The sequence below is a fragment of the Gavialis gangeticus genome, unplaced genomic scaffold (assembly GCF_001723915.1).
Source record: "Gavialis gangeticus isolate Ggan-Ray unplaced genomic scaffold, GavGan_comp1, whole genome shotgun sequence".
Taxonomy (NCBI): domain Eukaryota; kingdom Metazoa; phylum Chordata; order Crocodylia; family Gavialidae; genus Gavialis; species Gavialis gangeticus.
In genome coordinates this window covers 21127997-21147060 of record NW_017729011.1, presented here as the reverse complement: position 1 = coordinate 21147060, position 19064 = coordinate 21127997, and the positions used below count along the sequence as shown (strand labels likewise).

General features: G+C 45.9%; 4 protein-coding genes across 7 annotated transcripts in view; 1 reads left to right on the top strand and 3 right to left on the bottom strand.

Annotated features, from left to right (window-relative positions):
• LOC109293028 (tigger transposable element-derived protein 4-like) overlaps positions 1–1756 on the bottom strand; it is a 7795-nt gene extending 6039 nt beyond the window's left edge. For both annotated transcript variants that reach the window (XM_019510791.1, XM_019510788.1), the window contains exons 1-2: positions 1733–1756; positions 758–808 (exon numbers count right to left, since the gene is read on the bottom strand). The gene's annotated coding sequence lies outside the window, so the exon portion shown is untranslated. The remainder of the gene's footprint in view (positions 1–757; positions 809–1732) is intronic.
• Positions 1757–3979: 2223 nt separating this feature from the next.
• On the bottom strand, positions 3980–7325 carry MRPS2 (mitochondrial ribosomal protein S2). Its single transcript, XM_019510787.1, has 4 exons — positions 7283–7325; positions 6523–6645; positions 5838–5964; positions 3980–5039 (listed from the first exon to the last, which is right to left on the bottom strand). The coding sequence occupies exons 1-4, from the start codon at positions 7308–7310 to the stop codon at positions 4496–4498; spliced, it is 822 nt and encodes a 273-aa protein (XP_019366332.1). The 5' UTR covers positions 7311–7325; the 3' UTR covers positions 3980–4495.
• Positions 7326–7715: 390 nt separating this feature from the next.
• Positions 7716–10489, top strand: CUNH9orf116 (chromosome unknown C9orf116 homolog). The gene is made up of 3 exons (XM_019510786.1): positions 7716–8379; positions 8929–9007; positions 10226–10489. The coding sequence occupies exons 1-3, from the start codon at positions 8234–8236 to the stop codon at positions 10412–10414; spliced, it is 414 nt and encodes a 137-aa protein (XP_019366331.1). The 5' UTR covers positions 7716–8233; the 3' UTR covers positions 10415–10489.
• A 1663-nt stretch (positions 10490–12152) lies between these two features.
• PPP1R26 (protein phosphatase 1 regulatory subunit 26) overlaps positions 12153–19064 on the bottom strand; it is a 22681-nt gene continuing 15769 nt past the window's right edge. For all 3 annotated transcript variants that reach the window (XM_019510784.1, XM_019510785.1, XM_019510783.1), the window contains exons 3-4: positions 15475–15592; positions 12153–12990 (exon numbers count right to left, since the gene is read on the bottom strand). In XM_019510784.1, the coding sequence (XP_019366329.1) occupies positions 12970–12990; positions 15475–15592 (139 nt within the window). In that variant the 3' untranslated portion in view covers positions 12153–12969. The remainder of the gene's footprint in view (positions 12991–15474; positions 15593–19064) is intronic.

Here is a 19064-nt window from a genome sequence, read left to right as displayed (position 1 = left end):
CAATGGGCTCAAGTTGCAGCAAGGGAAGTTTAGGTTGGAGATTAAGAAGTATTTGCTCACGAGAAGGGTAGTAAAGTGCTGCAACAGGTTACCCAGGGAGGCAGTGGAAGAACCATCCTTGGGGGTTTTCAAAACTCGCCTAGGCAAAGCCTTGGCTGGAATGATCTAATTCGGGCTGGTCCTGCTTTGGAGCAGGGGGTTGGACTAGATGTGACCTCCTGAGCTCCCTGCCAACCCTCGTTTTCTGTGATTCTAAAAGAGCTACAACAGCTATAAATAGCCTGAAATGCTAAAGTCTCCACTGAATAACATCTTACACAACTAAATGCTTACAATTCATGCACCGCTGTGCACATAAAGCCCTTGCTCTGCCTTCCTCCCATCAAGGAATGCCCTGGACAGCCTCTGCTGTGTTTACAACTTATAGATTATAGGGTATCTTCCAGGCTGACCTCTGGCACGGCACAAGCCAATTTCAACATCAAACCACTGCATGCTTAGATTAGCTGAACACAACCAATTCTTAAGTAGGTGTTTGTGTCCCAACTGCTAAGCCAAAATGCTTGACATTTTTACACTGTAAAAAATACAGAGACGGTCTCGTGGGCTTCTACTGCAAGAACAATAATATTAGGGAAGTGCATCATATTTTTAAGCAACCCCTAGCAACAAACAGCTCCCTACAAGACGTCAAACAACATGCTGCGCGACCATCTCACATAGGCGGTTTTGTTATTGGGCCTGAATTCACACTCACCCAGCTTCCCATTTTCAGGACGAGGCTGCTTTTCGCTCCATTCTTTGTAGCCTGCTTAAAAATAATAAAAAAAGAGAAAAGAGAAAGGTGACAGTGAGTCCAAGGGAGGTGTCTAACTAAACTAAGGGCAAAGCTGCTTTCCTATTCTCCTCAGTTCAGAAAGCAAGTGGGCTATCATTTCAACTTTTTTTTTTTTTTTTGCAAAAACCCAGATACACACACACACGCACGCATATACATATACAGGCAAGTCCTTGACTTGGGACGTTTCGAGTTACAACAAACTTAGGACACATGGTAGACATCTATAAATCAACTCCCAGTTTTGACTCTGGGATGCTGGATCTGATACAATGCCTTGCCAGCAAACAAATCTGCAAACTGCGCTGCCCATGTTTCTGGAGGGCGTCTGCCCAAAGTTTCTCAAAGAAAGCATCCAAGGAAGCCAGCGAGACTCCCGAAAATCCTGCAGCCAGGACTCCCGGAGAAGACACCAGCCAAAAACCCTTCAAAAAGTCCTTCCACCCAAGTCAATATGATCACTATTCCCAACATGAATACATTGATGTAGCTACATTACTCATCTATAATTGATCAACTACAACATTCTGTGTCATTTTTGGTGAAAATAGGGTCTCGGGCCTTGGTTCAGGAACCGACCCCTCATGGTTAACATTGCTCGCACAGGAACGTTGGGGCCCAGTTACAACGTTTCGACTTCAGATGCTGTTTTCGGGAACCGATTGTGTCGTGAGTCTGAGGACTGCCTGTACACACACATATGGACAAGTACATGCACGCAGACACACACACACTGCACACGCACCCACACCCCCCAGTGCACATACATGTGCGCGCACACACATGCACACCCGCTACACACACACACACGCGCGCTCCCGCCCGCGTCATCCTGAGGACTCCCCGGTTTGACCCCGGACTCCCGACTCCCCCCCACCCAAGATCGCAACCTACCGCCCGCGCCGCAGAGAAAGGCCGCGCGCCCGTCCGCCGCCCACTTATATAGGTGGCCCGACGGGAGCCCACGAGGGACAAAAGGGCTCTCCCCCCCCCCACCTGCCTTTCCCTTCGCGAAGCAGAGCGTCGTGGTGGCACGCGCGCGCCCCCTGCAAGAGGGGAGGGCGAAGTGCAGCAGTGCCACCGGCAGGGAGGAGGTCCCAGGAAAGCAGGGCTGCCTGGTGTGGGGGGTCCCTAGGCAATTCCTGATCAAACCAAGCGTCTTCTGACCTGCCCCTGAAAACTTCCAAGGGTGGACATGCTGTGGCGTCTCCTCCTACCAGAGCTCATCTCCCATCTAAGCTTCTCTTGCTGCAGCTTGAGGCCCTTGCTCCGGACCGGAATAAAAACCCACCTCCATCCTCTCCGCGGTCAGCACAATGCCTGGCTTGAGATCCTCTCAAGGGTGCCATGCCATGCTAGCACCGTTCAGTGTGCCAGCCGGGGTCACAAAGTGAGCCCCGAGATTTCAAGCAGGAACCCTATGGGCTAAAAACCTCCTGCATGGATATGCTCCGAGTTCTTTGCAGCATGAAAAAAAAATTGCCCCCTTCTTGCTTTTGTAGTCAAAACATGAGCGAAGCCGAAGAGTTGGCAAGGGGTGCCTAAAGCGGGTGGGAATAGTGCATGGAGGAAGTTGGAAGAGTGGAGAGAGGAGGGGTGGAAGATGGGGGCCCCCGTGGTGACCCCCTTGCATTTCAGCAGTGAGTCTGGCTCAAAAAACATCTATTTAAAAATGTCCTTTTTAAGAGTACAAAACTGCAGATGCTCCCTCTGCTGGAAGGGTGTTTGTACCCGAAAGCTTGCCAGGAAGAATTCTGCCAACAGTTGTAGTTAGTCTAATAAAAGATATCGGATTTACCCAAAGCAGCACCTTTTTAACTTAAAAATAACACTTGTGCAGTTCTGTCTCTTCTCCATGCTGGTGACTCCATGCTTGCTTCTAGAGTGCAAGATGGATGTTTTCCTTAAAGAATAAATGGATGGGTGGGTTTCTCACCTCTCCCAGGGGCTGGAGCTGGGGGGGGGGGGAAATCACACCCTCCCAAGAAGAACCTGTAAAGGGATGAAGAGGAGAGCAAAAGAAGTCTTGAGGTTGGCATCATGGTGGAAAAGCAGAAAATTATGACATTCCTCCCTATGAAGGAGAGAGGGATTTCATATGTGGAAGTTATCAGCATGCACCTGCAAAACAGCTCCAGGGGAGGAGACTAGGAAGCAAGTCTGGTATGAAGCATGCAGAGTTTCCAGGCTCAAGAAGCAAACTGACAGGCTTATACCAGCAGCAGTAGTTAATAAGGAGAGCAAACCCTGCCTTGAAAAGCACTAGGGCCCAGGGACCCTTTGTTTAAGTTGTGCTTTGACACTTCAGAGTCTCATCACTTGCATTAAAGAACTGACATTCTGTGTAGTTAGCTTGGGAATGAGCCTCTTTGTAACAAAGGCTCTGTTTTGAAGTGTGGACTAATGAGAACCATCCCTTGGGAAATCCAGATTAAGCTAAAGCCCTAAAACAATCATAGCAGCACCATTGAGGGGGGACCTTTGTCATTCTTTTGTGCCTGCTTTTTCCCCTAGATACAGCAACAGAGTTATTCTAAAATAAGAGACACTAATAAAAGGAAGCGCTGAACCATAACCCCCCAATTTCACTTTAGCCAAAATAATGGCTTTAGTTCCAGTTGTTAAACACCACTCCTGCAATTAGTGCATCAGGGACAGACAAGGGAAAAAGATCCCATTAGTTACCTTCATGTCTGACTATATATGAATGCTACCTAACAGGTTCATTATTTCCCCTGAAAAGCCAGTCTTTTCTGGGGCTGGTGTAGGTCTCTCTGCAATGGGAAACAGAAATAACAAAACATTAAGGGAGAGTATATTAAAGTGGGATTTTTAAACCACAAAACTTGACCTGAAGGTCTCTACAGGTTTGGGGTTTTTTTAAAGTCAGTTTCAGCTTCTACACAGGGAAGTGTAGAAGCTGCAACTGACTTAAACCATGCCCCCCCCAACAAACCTCTCCATTTCGCATCACCAGTGATCCCATAAAAACAGAGTTTTTACAAGAATTATTTGAGGAGATCTCTTTGGCATAAACCAGAGGGGGATTACATTCCCCACCTTAAACCCGTAACCTGTCGTTCATTTGTAGCTTTCTACAGGATTTCTCATGTTTCATTTAAGAAAACACTTGCAAGTTGTGGGGGAAAAAATAGAATATTTTATTTTGTTCAACGAGAGTTGGGGCAGGTTGAAAACAATATAGTTTTCCCAATTCAGATTACAGTATGTTTAGAAAGAAAGAATCACAACAAAACATACTTTATACATTTCTGCTTGAATAAGGAACAGACAGAAGTGAACAAAAGTGGATACACCCTACGTAACCAAGCCCGGACCAGTTGTAATCAGTGTGAGTGAGCTTTATTTGCAGGGCAGCAAGGGGAGAAGACGACAGCCAAGCATACTCATAGGCAACTTTTCAGAGCAGGGACTGCCCCCTACACTGGATCTCTCTCTAAGGAGCAGGCCAGGGGGTTCTCTTAGGGTACAGTCAATCTCTCATTGAAATTTATGCTAATAATCTCACTGTTCACAACAATTTGTCTTATACGCACTGCTGGCACAGGGAATGAGCAGAGGCAACAACCTGCTGCTTACGAGTGCATGGGTGAGCTCATGGATTTGCAAGTAGGCCATTAAGCACCCAAGATGGGTCTAATTGCTGCTTGCTTGGTTTTGCAGTTTATACAAAGCCTCCATCTGCTTCCTCCTGTCCTTTCCCCGGATGATGGTCATCTTGAAGAGCTTGCAGTAGAGCTCCATAGCTGATGGGCTGTCATCATTCCCTGGGATAGGGTACGTGATAAGGGAAGGGTTGCAGTTCGTATCCACCACCCCCACGGTTGGGATATTCATCTTGGCAGCGTCCCGAATAGCCACGTGGGACTCGAAGACATTGTTTAGAGTGCTGAGGAAGATAAGGAGGTCAGGCAGACGGACGTCGCTTCCATACACAACGTGGCTGTTGGTCAGCAGACCACCCCGCCAGTAGCGGGTGTGGGCATACTCCCCGCAGTCCTTGGCCATGAGCTCCACCATGTGTCCAAACTGGCGGTTGCGGCAGACAAAGAGAATGATCCCGTTGCGGTAGGCAATGTGGGCTGTGAAGTTGAGTGCCAGCTGGAGGTGGTCCATGGTCTGATCCAAGTCAATAATGTCCTGCTGAAGACGGCAGCCATAGATATATGGCTCCATAAACCTAGGAGCGAGGGGAGAACATGGGATACCAAGAATCTGGACCTTTACTATCCTTGGACTGATATCATCAAACATCCCAGCTCCTCTATAGTAGTGGTTCCTAACTTTTTTTATACCGCGGCCCCACGGGAGCAGAATGAGGCCTGTGGAGCCAGCTGGCCTGTCCCACCACGCAGCTTTAACTCTGGAAGCTCAGCTTTAACCCCAGAAGCCGCTTGCCTGAGTGGACAGACGGGGTCTGAGCAGGGGGCTCGTGCTACAACTTGGCAGACAAGCTGCTGCAGCCTGGTACTCAGCCACGGCCCAGTGCTTGGGAACCTTTGCTCTGTAGAAACCATCCGGCATCTGTCAGTCTTTGCAAGTTGCTTTGAACCCTGTACACTTCCATGGCACCAAATAGTCTGTACGGTGCACATCTTCCCTGCCTTATGCTAACTACATTAGAGATATATGTATAGCATAAGCTTTCATGAGTTGGAGCTCACTTCATCAGAAGATGTGAAAGGATGTGCACAGAGCAGTTTATAGCTCCGTGCCTGCCTTCTGCTCGACTTCAGACTAACACGGCTACCTATGTCTCCACACAAACAACATGACCATCCTTGTACTTTTTTTTTTTTTTTTAACAACAATTAGTTTAGAGTCTTTCCGCGAGCACCTGAAAAGCCAAATAGTTGTACCCATTTCTCTATAAACCCGATCCAAAACACTGTGAGACCAATGAGGTCTTCCAAGGACTACTGAAGCTGACATTACCCAGCACTGTCCAAAATCTCCTGGACAAAGTGATGAAACGTACCTGTGACGACACCCTTTCTTGTGCCCCAAATGCACTCTGGCCTCAAAGAGATCTTTCAGGGAGAAGAGCTCTTTCACATTGAAATAGTCTGGGTGCTTGAGGGGTTCATTTATCAGCTTCTCAATAACTGGAAGAAGAGGAAATAGAGTTTCATCTTTACTCTTATCTTGTAAAACACCAAGGTCACTCATGGCGTGAGAAAAAGGTGGTCATATAATGCTGCCAGGAACAGCAGCATATCAGTGCTTGTATAGGACAATTAGATCCACCCCCACAAATGTCCCCTTCCTTTTACCATTCTACAAAGTATAACTCAAGAAGTATTTGCATGGGGGTCATCATCACGTTCATGGGAAAAAGCCCAAGGTGTGAGATGCACTGCACACACAACCCGGGAGTCCTGACTCCCCATCTCAAACCTCACCCACGGAGTCTCTCTCAGCACACTAAGAGCTAAGTTAGGAGATCATCTCATGCATTCAAAAACACATGCACAAGTATCTGAGAGCAAAAGCAGAAAAGCAGGTCTAAGAAGCGATGCCCATTCACTTAGCTGTGCTTTCCCTTCTAGATCAGAGCAACTCTAGCAGGTATCACCGAGGAATACTTCAATTCGTTCTGCTCCTTTCAGGCCGGATCCGTATCAGGCTCTGGCTTTCTCCAGCAGGTGAGAAGAGAGCCTTACCACTGGGGTCCACCTGCTGCGTCCTTGCCGGGACAGGAACAGTTCCAGGAAGTTGAGTGCTGAGCGGGCTGGCTCCGGGAGAAACTGTTCCCAGCAAGCTAATGCAGCTAAGCCTTGGTACAACTGCAAAGAGAGGGGAGGCGGAAATCAAACAAAAGGTTTACAGAGCCAGTACGATCATAAACGCATTGCGGTTTGCAACCCCTCTTACCGCAGGTGGGCAATGCTTTGTAAAAACACCCCTAACTCTTGTGAGACGGCTTGCTGCTCACCCCACTTCAAAGGTGAGGAAACCGGTGCAGAGAGTGGGTGTATCCATCTTGCAATGCAGGGCTAGCTCGGGTACTGGGCACTAATGCAGCTAAGCAGCCCTGTATTAGGAGGATTATGCAAAGCGGGGCCGGAGAGGACATCTCATCCAACCCCCTGCCTGAGCCCCGCCCAGACATCCTTCATCTCCAGGAGCTCCGCGTCTAGTCAAAGCCTTGCTCCCTGTTGTAGGTGCACAGGACACACAGTGCCCAGATACTTACAGCTGACACCTGCCCCCATAGCATGAATGCCCTAGAAACAAGCCCTTGCAGCCCCGCTTTGCCGGGCACCCCCAGGAGCCACAGCAGCTGGGCCAGGGGCTCTCCCCCAGCTCTGGTCCCTGAGCACAGGGGCTGGGTGCATGGGGAGCCCAGGCTGCAGGCCCAGCCAGCCCCAGGGCACATCGGGCTGCCCCCGGGAGGGGACCGGCCCGCGGGGGGTTGCTCACCGGCGCGCAACAGCTGCGGCCCAGCCATGCTGCAGCCCGGGGGAAGGGCCGGGCTCCGCAGCGCTGCTTTCCGCTTCCTCCCGCCCGGGCTCGGCACAGCGCCGCCTGCCGCTGCGGAGGAACCATTGCAGCCGCCCGGCGGCGGGGAAGGCAACGCGTTGGCTGCCGTGTGCACGGCGCTGCAGGCCCCCGACCCCTGGATGCAACAGCGGGCCCTCCAAGGGAGCAGGGGGGGAAAAACCAGAGGGGCCTGCAGGGTGCAGTGGCACTGCCCCGCTTCCCAGGGGTGCAAATGCCAGCATCCTCCCTGATGCCTGGAGTCAGTGGGCCTCGAGCATCTTGGGTCCCAAAACACGCGCTCTGGGATGCGGTGGAGGAAATGTTACAGGGACATGCTGAAGGCCGCGGATGGCGGTGTCGAGAGTACGTGCGGCAGCCGGTTTGGAGGTGAAGTGTCTCGAAGCGGAGAAGGGAGAGAGGACCAGGAGAGGAATCCCTGCGACCTGCTCGTCCCGGGATTTGTGGCTTGAGGATCGGACCGTTCGAGGCCTGTCCGTGAGCGTCCTTGAGTCGAGGGGCTGCTTACGATGAACGAAGGACCCCGCTGCCTTCTTCCAGACATTTGAATAAAAAGGAAACATGGGAACGAAGCAACACTGGTGGAAGGGGTGGGGGGAAGAACCAACTGGGCAGTCGACTCCCGATCCACAGCAGGCGCTTGTAACAGCCATCTCCTACAACTGCTGGACCTAGCCAGCATCTTGCTCAGACCCTAACTCCGGTTTTGTGGAGGGGAAGAGCAGTGTTCCTTTAAGAAGCGTTGCCACTTTTGTTGCCAAGGGACAGCCCGTCTCCCAGCAACAGGTGACAAAAGGACCGGGAGCTGCTGTAGTACCCGCCACTTCCCCGCTTCTTTGTCCAGCCTGATCCGCGTTTAGGCCTCGGCACAACATGTCCCAGGGGCGTCTGCTGGAAGCAGAGCCCGCCTGTAAGAAGGAGATGGAGCAGGGCCCGTTGCAGAAAACCAGCGATTATTACCGAGTGGATGACAGTTTGCCAGCCAGGTTCAACCACCCAGGATGGTTTCGGGGCTACAGGTGAGGCAGCCGTTGCAACACAGGCATTGAGCAAGCAGAGACGGTGCCAAAAGGGAGAGGGGTTGGGGGCATGCCCAGAGATCAGCTGCAGACCTCAGCAAACCACACCCATTTTAAGCCCAGCTTGTGCTGCAGGGCTGTTGCAGTTGCAACCCTTTCCGACAGCCGGTTCAGCCTTCAAGACAAGAGGCCCCAAGTGTGCCTTTGTTCCGTCTTCAAGCCCCAGCTTTGCGGAGTCCAGAACGGTCCTTTTTCTTACAAATATTTCCAGATTTGGGTATCGTTTCTGCCCTGATAGCACCTGTCTCCTCCCTGAGCTCCTGTCAATTTAACACAAGACACATTCCTGATGGTGACAGGCCTGACTGCTGTGCAGGCTTTCTAACCATATACACATCCCTAATCTCATCCAAAACCACCTTCTCCCCCTTGCTCGACTGTCTCCACGTCCGTCTTTTGCTGTAAGGGCTCTCCGTGCTGTTTAGCCCTGTAGAGAATGCAGTTTGCATGAAGAAACCGGACTGAGTAAACTTACATTTTGTTCTTTAGGACAAAGGAGCCCAATCCACTGTACAGAACCACCAACCAGACGTATGGAAGCAGAGCACCTACCGTACATGAAATGCCAGTAAGTGTGTGCAGAAAGCTAACATGAACACCACCCTCCTAACAGGAACCTGTATCCCAAGCAGTATCTTAAAATGCCTGTATTCTTCTCCAGGCACGGGGTGTTTACTAACTCTCCTGTGCCCACATATCTCCTGCAAGTGGCATAAGCAATTAGGGTAGGAGGAAGGCATGTCTATGTGGGTGTCCATTCAGGCAGCTAGAAAATAAGGCTGGAAAAGTCACAAAAAGAAACAGAACAGAGGGAAACGTAAGAGCTGTAATTTATCACTGTGTCTTGTGTTAAGCTGGTGTAATATCCAACAGCAGCTCAATCTTAGGTCTGCTTTGTAAACCCCAGTAGACTGCGTTTTCAATTGCATTTCAGATTTGTGTCCTGCCATCACTCCAGCCACTTACAAAGGAAGGGAGACAATAATGACTAGTGCCAAATGTTGCAGATGGTGGAGTTTTTGGTGTAGGAGCATAAGCATTGAAAATTGCTTAAGTCACTTGGGGGCTCTGGCAAAACTGCACCCAGAAACCTCAGTATCTCCAAGCAGCAGGCTTTGTAGTGCAGGAGGATTAGAAAGAAAAGATAAGTTATTCACTCAAAAGCGAGTGGACACAGTGATTGAGTACTTCTGAAGCACACTAGGGTAGAGGTACTACTTTTCATAGGACACCATATCCTTGCCCTTAAGCACGTTACTCCGAACGGAGAGAGATACTTGCAGGCAACAGAGAATAAAAAGCCTCTTTCTACTCTTAAATGTCTTTAATCAATACCAGCTTAGTCACACGCACATAATTACGCATGGATAGCAATGCCAGTTCAGGGAGGAAAGTCTCCAGGCCTTTGCTGTGGGCTTCTGTAGGGCGTTGGTTCCTGAGCTGTAACAACCAAGAGTCCTAGCTACTATAGAGCACCATTCACATGTGCATCTAACACAAGGGTGGCAACCAGCACACGTGGCACAGGTAGCCTCTGTGTGGCATCCAGATCAGGGAAGGAACAGACAACATGGTGGCAGATAGGATGTGGAGCAGAAAGCAGAGCAGCAGATCGAGCAGGGAGCACAGGGCAGGGAGCTGAAAAAGCAACAGATTGGGCCCAGGAAAGGGATTTGGAGTGGTATTTGGGAAGGGTGTGGGGCTTAATTTGTGGCATGCATGCCAAAAATGTTACCTCCCACCGATTTAACATCTCATTTTGCCTTCCCCCTCCCCTCCATCACAGACCTCCTTTTATGTCTGCTCACATGAATTTTCAAAAAACCTGGGACAGTGTGGCATGTACAGGAGTAATGGTCTCAACACCGCCATGGAGAAAAGTGATGTCACGGGGCCGGATAACTTCATCACCTTTTACGACAGACTCAACTTTCACCCCAGTTACAACAGCAGTGGGCCATCCTACTGTCAGTAGGTTTTCAACCAGCATGACTGCAGTCTGAAACCTCTCCTTCAGTTCAGTGTCAACTGCCTGGTTAAAAACAAGCAAGCAATAGCATTGCTATGTCCTTAGGATAACTGCTTAGCAATATACCACTGCTTTCACCTGCCATACAAAGCTCATCAGTATGAATACAGGCTTCTTTTACATGTCATTAAAGTCTCATTAAGTTGCAACGGGAATCTTTTATTACAATATCCAGCTTCAGGTGACCTTGTTGCCAGTGAGCCTAGACTCAATGATAGCACAGCAGAGTGGAAATGAATGGCTGTGAACATAGAATAAAACAGGTAAATTAGCTGATGTCAAACCTGCAGTGAGACTAGTAAGTGTAACCTATTGCTTCTGAGCTGGTGCATGAATAAAAAATAATTTAAAAAAATCTAGAAGAGTGGCCTTTTCCCCTTACAATGCCTTTGAATATAGATGAATGCAATGTTAGTTAAGCAGATGGAGAGCAAGACCTCACAGCACAGCACCAACGGCTGGCAGGTATACTTTCCCTAGCCTTGCTCCCCTGTTGCATACTTCAGAAATGACCCTCACGTGCTATTTATGGGAGGAATCAGAGCAACTCTTCAGCCTGTTGAGACCGGGTCTCTAAGATGGCCATCTGAGGGCCAGTTAGTGCCAGCTGTGATGGTGGCATCTGTGACAGGAACACCTGCCTAGAGCAAGAAACCGTTGTTTAAATAGAACCGAAACCTGAGCTGATCTGCTCTGAAAAAAGACAAATGCACTGCAAAGCTGTAAAATGACTCATGCCATAGAAAAAGCAGTGCTAGATTAACAGCAGTGCTTCAGAGCAGTAACCTTGTCAGTTTTCTGACACTAATTTGGGATTCTGTTGTGGGTTTTTTTTATGAGACTCTTCTTGATAACGGGGGCTTCCTATTAGAGTTTGACAGAACGACTACAAAATTAAGAGGCTTAAGGTGCAGCAGAGTTCATAAAGCTGAGGAAAGGAGTTTCACAGGTTTTTGTAAATTTTGGGGGGATAAAATCCTCTCTTTAAAACATTAAGAACCAGTTTCCATAGCTTCTGATTGGAATATACATTAATATGTTTCAACATGAAACCGGGGTAAAATGATGGTCTAGGTTACAGAATGAACTTTCTTAGGTAGAAGACTAGTACTGTAATTTATAAAGACTTAATGTGCCTAAATGATATTTAAATTGTGCAAATGGAAATAACTGACACTTCCAGTTAATTTATAGGCAGTATAAAAGTCACATATAATTATGTGTTGTTCAGTTAACATAGATCATAACAAAACACATATCCGTATGGCTAATAGCTTTTTTCCTCACTCATAAAGGTTTCACTTAAAACTCTTGGTTTATGTACTACATGGCACTAAGAGATCCGAGGAATGGCACTTTGTGCTTGACAACTTGTCTAAAAATCTCTCCCGACTACAGTTGGCCCAATAAAAGCGCTCTCACAAAAATCCTTGTCTCTTACTAAAGGATGAAGGATTTTTTTAAATCCTTGTCTCCATGTTGTTTAGAACACAACCAGAAAACCATGAAATATGTATTATTATAATACATAGCATGTATTATTGTAATACATAATAATATTATACATATATTAACTTTTTATGTAATGCTGCTCACTCATTTATTAAAGAATACTTACCACTCCTTCCTAGGTCTTGAAACCATAATTTCTTAGCTTACTCAAGTAATGGCAATGAATCATAGCGAAACATTTTAAAGGCTTTATTGGAACGAGTAATAAAACCCATGAAACTGCATCACGTATACAAACAGCACTGAACTCAAATAAACAGCACAATACATTTTGACCTAGAAAACAGAACTGAAGAACTCTGCCTGCTTGTGGATGAGCAACTAGTTTCAGGTAGGTGTCAAGTGCACTGGAATAAGGCAGTAACATTGAAGACTTATGCTGACATGCCAGATGATAGCTGGAAAGAGAACTTAGCTTAGTGGGGAAGATGTGTTCAGAAACTAGGACCACTCATATTTTTTTATGGTTTCTTAAATATTTCCCCTTCAACTAGGATTGATTTGGTATTGTCTTATAAAAGTGAAACAATGAAATGTGACAAAGGGGTTTTTAAAAAGCACAAGCAAGGGAAGGTTTTTCTGTTAGCCATTAACAAAATCAGTAAGGAAAATCCTCAAGTCCTAAACTGGGTAACTCTAATAAGAGCATTAACAGAGAATAAACCAATGTCATGGTGCATGATCTAAAACCCACTGCAGTTACAGATTTTCATTGACTCCAGTGAGCTTGGGATCAGGTCTACCGTATATACTATGACATTTGGTTATCTTGTTTACACAAATACTGAGCTATAGTCTACCTCCATTACTAACCTGTCAGTAGCATTTAACTAACAGGAAAGGGCAGAAACTGGTCCCAATCATGGGTTTTCAATACCTAGCTATGGTGTGGCTTCCAAAGAGAAATCAGTACAATTATGAAAAGCAACCCTCTGCTGTTTCATTCCCTGCTTTTCTTTCAGGCTTTCAGGGTACCACCTTCTCTTCACTCACCATTTCCACATCTTTTCCTGCAATGCAAATTAACACACAATGCAAAACAAATGAGACAGAGTTGTGGCTGTTTCACATATGCTTACTGTCCTGTCCGTAGAGAGGACTGTTTCTTTAAAATAAATGAATAACCCCCCTCCCAACACCTAGCATTTCCCTGCCAGGATATCAGTCATATTTTTCCCCATACTATTTCAAATCTCACCTAAAAACATCTTTTTTGCATAAATCTGTTCCTCCCTGTTTCATTTCTGAACCTCACAGCCAGGTATTATCTTTCTTTCATTATTTAACCCCAGTACAAACTGTATCCTCAGATGTGCTAGTTGGTATTTAAGATGATATACAGAACAGTCACATTTAAATTAACTGGATTTGCCTACTGTTGTTTATAAGTCATGATAGGATAAATTACACCCCCCCAGGGAAAATCTTACAGATGAAATAGCATAGCTAGTTAAATAGCTAATGGCCAGCCCTCCTTTGGGTCAAAGTCCTTATTCTTCAGAATCAATGATCAGTGGATTTGAATAGTATCATGTTAACTCATAAGATTACCATATATTGTGCAACAGGCCTTGAGTAATTGGCTTGAAAGCAGGCAAGATAAATATTCTATGCCTAGAGGCTAACAGCTAGTTTGCAACCTACAGCTGTGTGATGCTGCACTCCAAAGCATATGTTATTTTGTTATTTACCCAGCTTTCCAGCTGAGTTTGTGAGAAAACAAAGTGAGGCTTTTCCATCCCAGACATACAACACAGTCTTCCTCTGGGGCATTCAGAAAGCAAAAAAGATAGATTAAATATGTAACACTGATTTAAAGCAAAAGGAAGAAAGCTGTCCTTTGCTAGAGAAAGGCAGGCCATCAGAATTGTGCACTTTGCATAGTTATGCTAGATTTTACCACAGTACTGTTGCTGATTTGTGTACTTCTACGGACATGTGCATTTTTTTCCTTCTCTTTTCCCTTTTAAGCCCCTGACCCTTTCTCCTGAATTTCTGCGCCTTCTTTGGAGTCTGTTCATCTCATCTTATTTAGTTTAATAAGCAGAACATCTTTCCCCTCTGGCAACTTCTTTAAAGTCTGTACATACTACTGAATTTGACTTAGATGAGAAGTACTCATCAGATCACCTAGTCTAAATGTCACTGCATCCAAAATACCTTTAACCTTTCTGATCAAATCCCTATAAAAATGTAAACAGCAAAGCCAACAAGTTGGAGAAGATCACAATACCTGAAATCAAGTGCAAAACACCCAACTTTTACCAACAAGAAAAAAATTCATCTCTAGAACAACTTGTTCTGAACATTTTAAGCGAGCTCTTCATGGCCTCTTATCCCCTCCCCATAATAGCCATTAATAAGCGCGCATTTCTCTGCTGAGGTATTCAGGGCTGGCCTGTCCTATACTGCAAAACCTGCAGCCACAGTGGGCCCTGCAGCTAAGAGGCCCCCTGTGTTTGGCTGCTTGCCACCCCCCCCACTAGCTTTTTTGGGGCAGGGGGCCCCAAAACTTTTTTTTAGCAGGCCCCCAAAACTTGTGGGCCGGCCCTGGAGGTATTATTAATGAACAGTATTATTAATGAGCTCATCCCTGCTGTATCAGAGCTTGAGATAGCTTTGTTATTTAACTTCTACTGTTTTCAGATGAGTGAAGTGCTGGAATAAGCTGCTGTATGACAGTGTTAGGACTTCAGTTCTTTGTTTAGTAGCAGAGCAGTTTAGGAAATGCCAGTGCACTAAGACATACATATACTTCTCTCATCACATGGACAAGCAAAGAGAAACAATTCAGTCTCCACAGCCACACCTATTCCTTCCCCTCTTTATCGAGACTTGACATCATTTGAAGCAAGGGGTGTTAGTAGCAGGGACATCTGTGTGCTAGCCGTTAGTAGCAGGGACATCTGTGTGCTAGCCGGGGGGGGGGGAGACACTCACAGGTCACCAGATACAAATAACTTAAAATCACAGCTCAGTTGGGCTGGATTTAAACTGGTGACCTCGAGGTGAAAGTCTCCATTATCCTATTACAAATCCACCAAGTCATGCAGTGTTTAAGATTTGTAATAGGATAATGGAGATGAGACGTGCACATACTACAGCCAGCATGGGACTTGGGCATTTTGGATGTGTACCTAAACAGTGCTATTTATTTCTGAGGCAGTGTGTGCCCCCCAGATGCCAGCCCAGTAGCTCAGTGGAGTTAAAAACTGTGCATTAAATAAGGTGAAAAGGAGGGTCTTTTCTACACCTTTGCTATTGGCCATTCATGTCCCATGTTCCCTATAGGTTTTTCCTGGCAGACACAGTCTACAGGGAACACTAATGATAAGCTGAGGTGAAGCTAACAATTCCTGAGAAGGCCCAAGGTTAGTGACAGATTCTCCAAATGTAGTGTTTAAACGTTTCAAACAGTTAAATGCAGAGCAGGAAAAACATTTGATACTTGTAATTGCAGAAAAAAAAGCAAAAATGCATAGCTGAGAATCTACCTGGAATTTTCTCTTTCCTTTCTGTGTTTTTAAAGTCAGATTTTTACATAGATCTCTTGGAGATAAGATTATGTATGGCTGCATTGTCAATCCAGGATCAATGGAAGTTTTTAACATGCTGAAAATTAAAAAAAAAATCACTGGTAAAGAAAGTGGCATAAGATGTCTGTACTATAATCCCTTCTGGTTTAGGCACCATGCCCAAAGGCACAATCCTTAATTAACAATGGGTAATTAATACATTGAAAAATAGGGGTAAATCCTCCAGGTCCCCAGAGGGATGCTGAGAGCTGCCTTTTCTAATGCACATGAAAATAAAATTATTGCATTCGCAGTGGATGAAGGTGCCTGCTTCCACCGCCCTTAGTGAACAGCCGTTGACCCAACACCTAAGTTTCAAAGAGGAGGGTTGGTCTACACAGCACAGACCTGCCATGCCTTGTCATGAATAAAAGAAACATTAAAAACGCTGCTCAGATTGCTCAAAACCCCCAACAAAGCAAAGTCATGCACTAAATGAAAAGAATACCTCAGTGTGTTGTTAACAGGACATGGGATGATTTTAAATTAAAAGCCATTGCCTACTTTACTTACCTGGTAAGATTGGATTTCACAGGTCAGCAGTTCCTCTGCCCACAAGAGGCCTGGAAATGATGCCAGGGCAAGTTCATTCTTTATTATGCAGTCAGTGCACCTTCACCCATCAGCCAGAGATGCCACCAATAGAGTCAAGTGGGTTAGCTTAGCCTATTCAATTGGCAGATACTACAACGCGTGCCAAAACACAGAAAACACATATTTGTACATCCTTTTAGTGCAATGCCTAACAAGGCTCTCCCTCAAGTGGCATGACTGGGCATATCACTTCTGCAATCTCAAAGCATGTTCAGGACACAAGTTTAGCCTCATAAATTCAGACTCACTAACTTGGTTAATGTAATTTTTCTATTCCTTAACTGTCCAGGCTTTAATCTGCTGAGTTTAATATTGATTTCTTATTGTTCCAAGGAGCTAGGCTTCTCTTTCCTGACTACATGAATGATTGATGAGATCTGTATCCAGAACGATGTTGTCGCAATTGTTGCAAGCACAGCATGGGCAGAAGCCTGACACAGCACACTGCCGATAGCTGAGCTGCCAATATCCAGGATGCATGTAGCATTTGTACAGCTGGCCAGTCCACAGTTCTGGTGGAAACATGGAAAAATCAGCTCCTAGAGCTGGGTAGAACTTTCTGAGGTCTGTGCTGGTCCTGCAGGTGAGAAGTGGTGGTGTCACTAAATCCTAATCGTATGGCTAACGGTTCTGCACACAACCTGTTGAGCCATCAAGCCAAATATCCTCTAGCCCCGCTTTCACATCTGGGAACATAGACCTACAGTACAGTCACATTTTCAAATCTGTTCTCGTTTCTTATTCCCACTGGGTCTCACGCACCTAACCACGGCTGAAAGGGACTTACGGGTAATGACTGACCATCTGCATGAACATGAGTCGTCAGCGTGATGTGGTGGCCAGCAGGGCAAACAACAAGCTGGCATGCATCAACCAATGCATCTCGTGTAAAACGAAGGAAGTGATACTCTCACTGTACTCAGCACTGGTGAGACTGTAGCTGGAATACTGTGTCCAGTTCTGGATGCCGTACTTCAATAAGGACGTGGAAAAACTTGAGTGTGTCCAGAAAAGAGCTGCCCGTATGACCAGGGACTTGCAAGGCAAGCCATACGAGGAAAGACTGAGGGACCTGGGCCTCTTCAGCCTAAAGAAGAGAAGGTTGCGAGAGGACTGGATAGCGGCTTACGGCTATATCAGAGGAGCACATCAGGAGCTCGGTGAACAACCGTTCACTAGGGCACCCCTGGGGAAGACCAGGACCAATGGATAAAACTGGAAAGCAGCTTCAGGCTTAATACCAGGAAAAACTCCTTCACAGTCAGGGTGTTTAGACTGTGGAATAAACTCCCTCCAGAGGTGGTGCAGTCACCTATCCTGGAGGTTTTCAAGAGGAGAATGGACAGTTACCTCCCTGGGGTCACTTGACCCAGTTGTCTTCCTGCCTAGAGAGTGGGGGCTGAACCCGAAGATCTGCGAGGTCCCTTCCAGCCCCTAACAATCTATGAATAATGGATGCTAGTCCCATTCCTGTTGCTGTACACAGAACATTCTGGCTTTGGAGAGGAACTATATAGATAGGAAGAGAAAATAAGTAGCAGGAAAATTTAGGGCTTCTGACTCTACTCCCAGTTAAACTGGCAGTGATTTTGCCATTGTTTTCAGGGAAGCAGGAGTGAGTCTTTTCTGTGTGCATATGACTTGCCACAAAACTGCAGACATCAGCTATTTACAACTTTACAGTTAATTCAGAGGGGGAAAATATAACAAACAGGGACAGAAAGATTTCAAGATGCTGACACAAACCACTTGAGCTCTTGATGGTTTCACGGTTCATGGTCAGTACCCAATTTATTAAATGTTATAAACTTATCGATTTTACACCATTTCTTATATACAAATCAAGTTTGTCAATTTAAAAAAAAAGTGCTGTTTAAAATTAGATTTGGGTTAAAGCACAAAGTACACAGAATTGTATCTTAGCTGAGAGTGAATCAGTACACGAAGACAAAGTATCGACCACACAAACACGTCCACTGGGGCACAAGACACTTTTTAAAAACTTAATGTTGTCTTACTGAAATGTTTAACAAGGAAACATTCAGCATAGTTTATGCAGACCAGGTACATAGTGCTTCCATCATTTGTTATTAATTACAGCATCATTTTAGGAAAGCCGTGTACTACAAAAAAGTTGATATTAAAATATCAGCTCACAGCCTGATTCCAAACTAAAGACACAGTCCTAGAAATGGACTCAGACAGGCAGGTATACTCTTGCTAAATTACAGGTTTTAGTTACCTGCTGTAATTTTTTCATCTAAAAAAAAACAACCAACTGTTTTTATAAAAATGTGGTCAAACAGTAAGATGTGTCAGGCAACCACTATCAACATTTTTAAAATAACTGCACATTAGTAAAAAACACACAAAAAGGACGTCTAGGCATAAAGGCTGATGTTTCTCTTATCTCTAGAACATGGTTACTAGCTCTACACTATTGTATGTTGTTACCTGCCGATTCTCTGCCATATCAGAGCAGACAGGGGAATGCAATACTGGATGTGTTTTTGACTCTTTTTATTCTGCTCTGCAAAATTAAGGCCAGCCGGAGAGAAGATTGCTGAAGTAAGAGATGTGTGCCAGTGGAGGTCTGGAAGAGGCGAGCTATTTAAAATGACCAATTATAAGGGAAATGCCAAACTGAGCTGCTGATACAAAGCATAAAGACTGGTATGCCCCAGAGCTTTATTGCACATGCACAGTGGAAATGGAACAGCTCTGCTGAACTCTGCTTACGTGCATAGCCTGGAGCCTGAAAACAGGTTACGCACTTTATCCAAATCAATATAAGCAATGCTCATTAAAAAGAGAAGCAGCCTGAACTAAGGTCTTCCCACCTCATTAAGGCTCCCGACTTCCTTTCTCAGAGAGTCATATGCCTCTAAGAGCAGCCTGGAAATTAACAGGACCCG

What these genes read in the sequence shown, in the direction of transcription:
- MRPS2 (XM_019510787.1), bottom strand. Translation starts at nt 7,310, where the DNA reads ATGGCTGGGCCGCAGCTGTTGCGCGCCG. An exon ending in GCAGCAGGTGGACCCCAGTG is followed by an intron (nt 5,965 to 6,522) that starts GTAAGGCTCTCT and finishes CTCTTCTTCCAG; the next exon opens with TTATTGAGAAGCTGATAAAT. An exon ending in AAGAAAGGGTGTCGTCACAG is followed by an intron (nt 5,040 to 5,837) that starts GTACGTTTCATC and finishes CCTCGCTCCTAG; the next exon opens with GTTTATGGAGCCATATATCT.
- CUNH9orf116 (XM_019510786.1), top strand. Translation starts at nt 8,234, where the DNA reads ATGTCCCAGGGGCGTCTGCTGGAAGCAGAGCCCGCCTGTAAGAAGGAG. An exon ending in GGATGGTTTCGGGGCTACAG is followed by an intron (nt 8,380 to 8,928) that starts GTGAGGCAGCCG and finishes TTTGTTCTTTAG; the next exon opens with GACAAAGGAGCCCAATCCAC. An exon ending in CTACCGTACATGAAATGCCA is followed by an intron (nt 9,008 to 10,225) that starts GTAAGTGTGTGC and finishes CCTCCATCACAG; the next exon opens with ACCTCCTTTTATGTCTGCTC.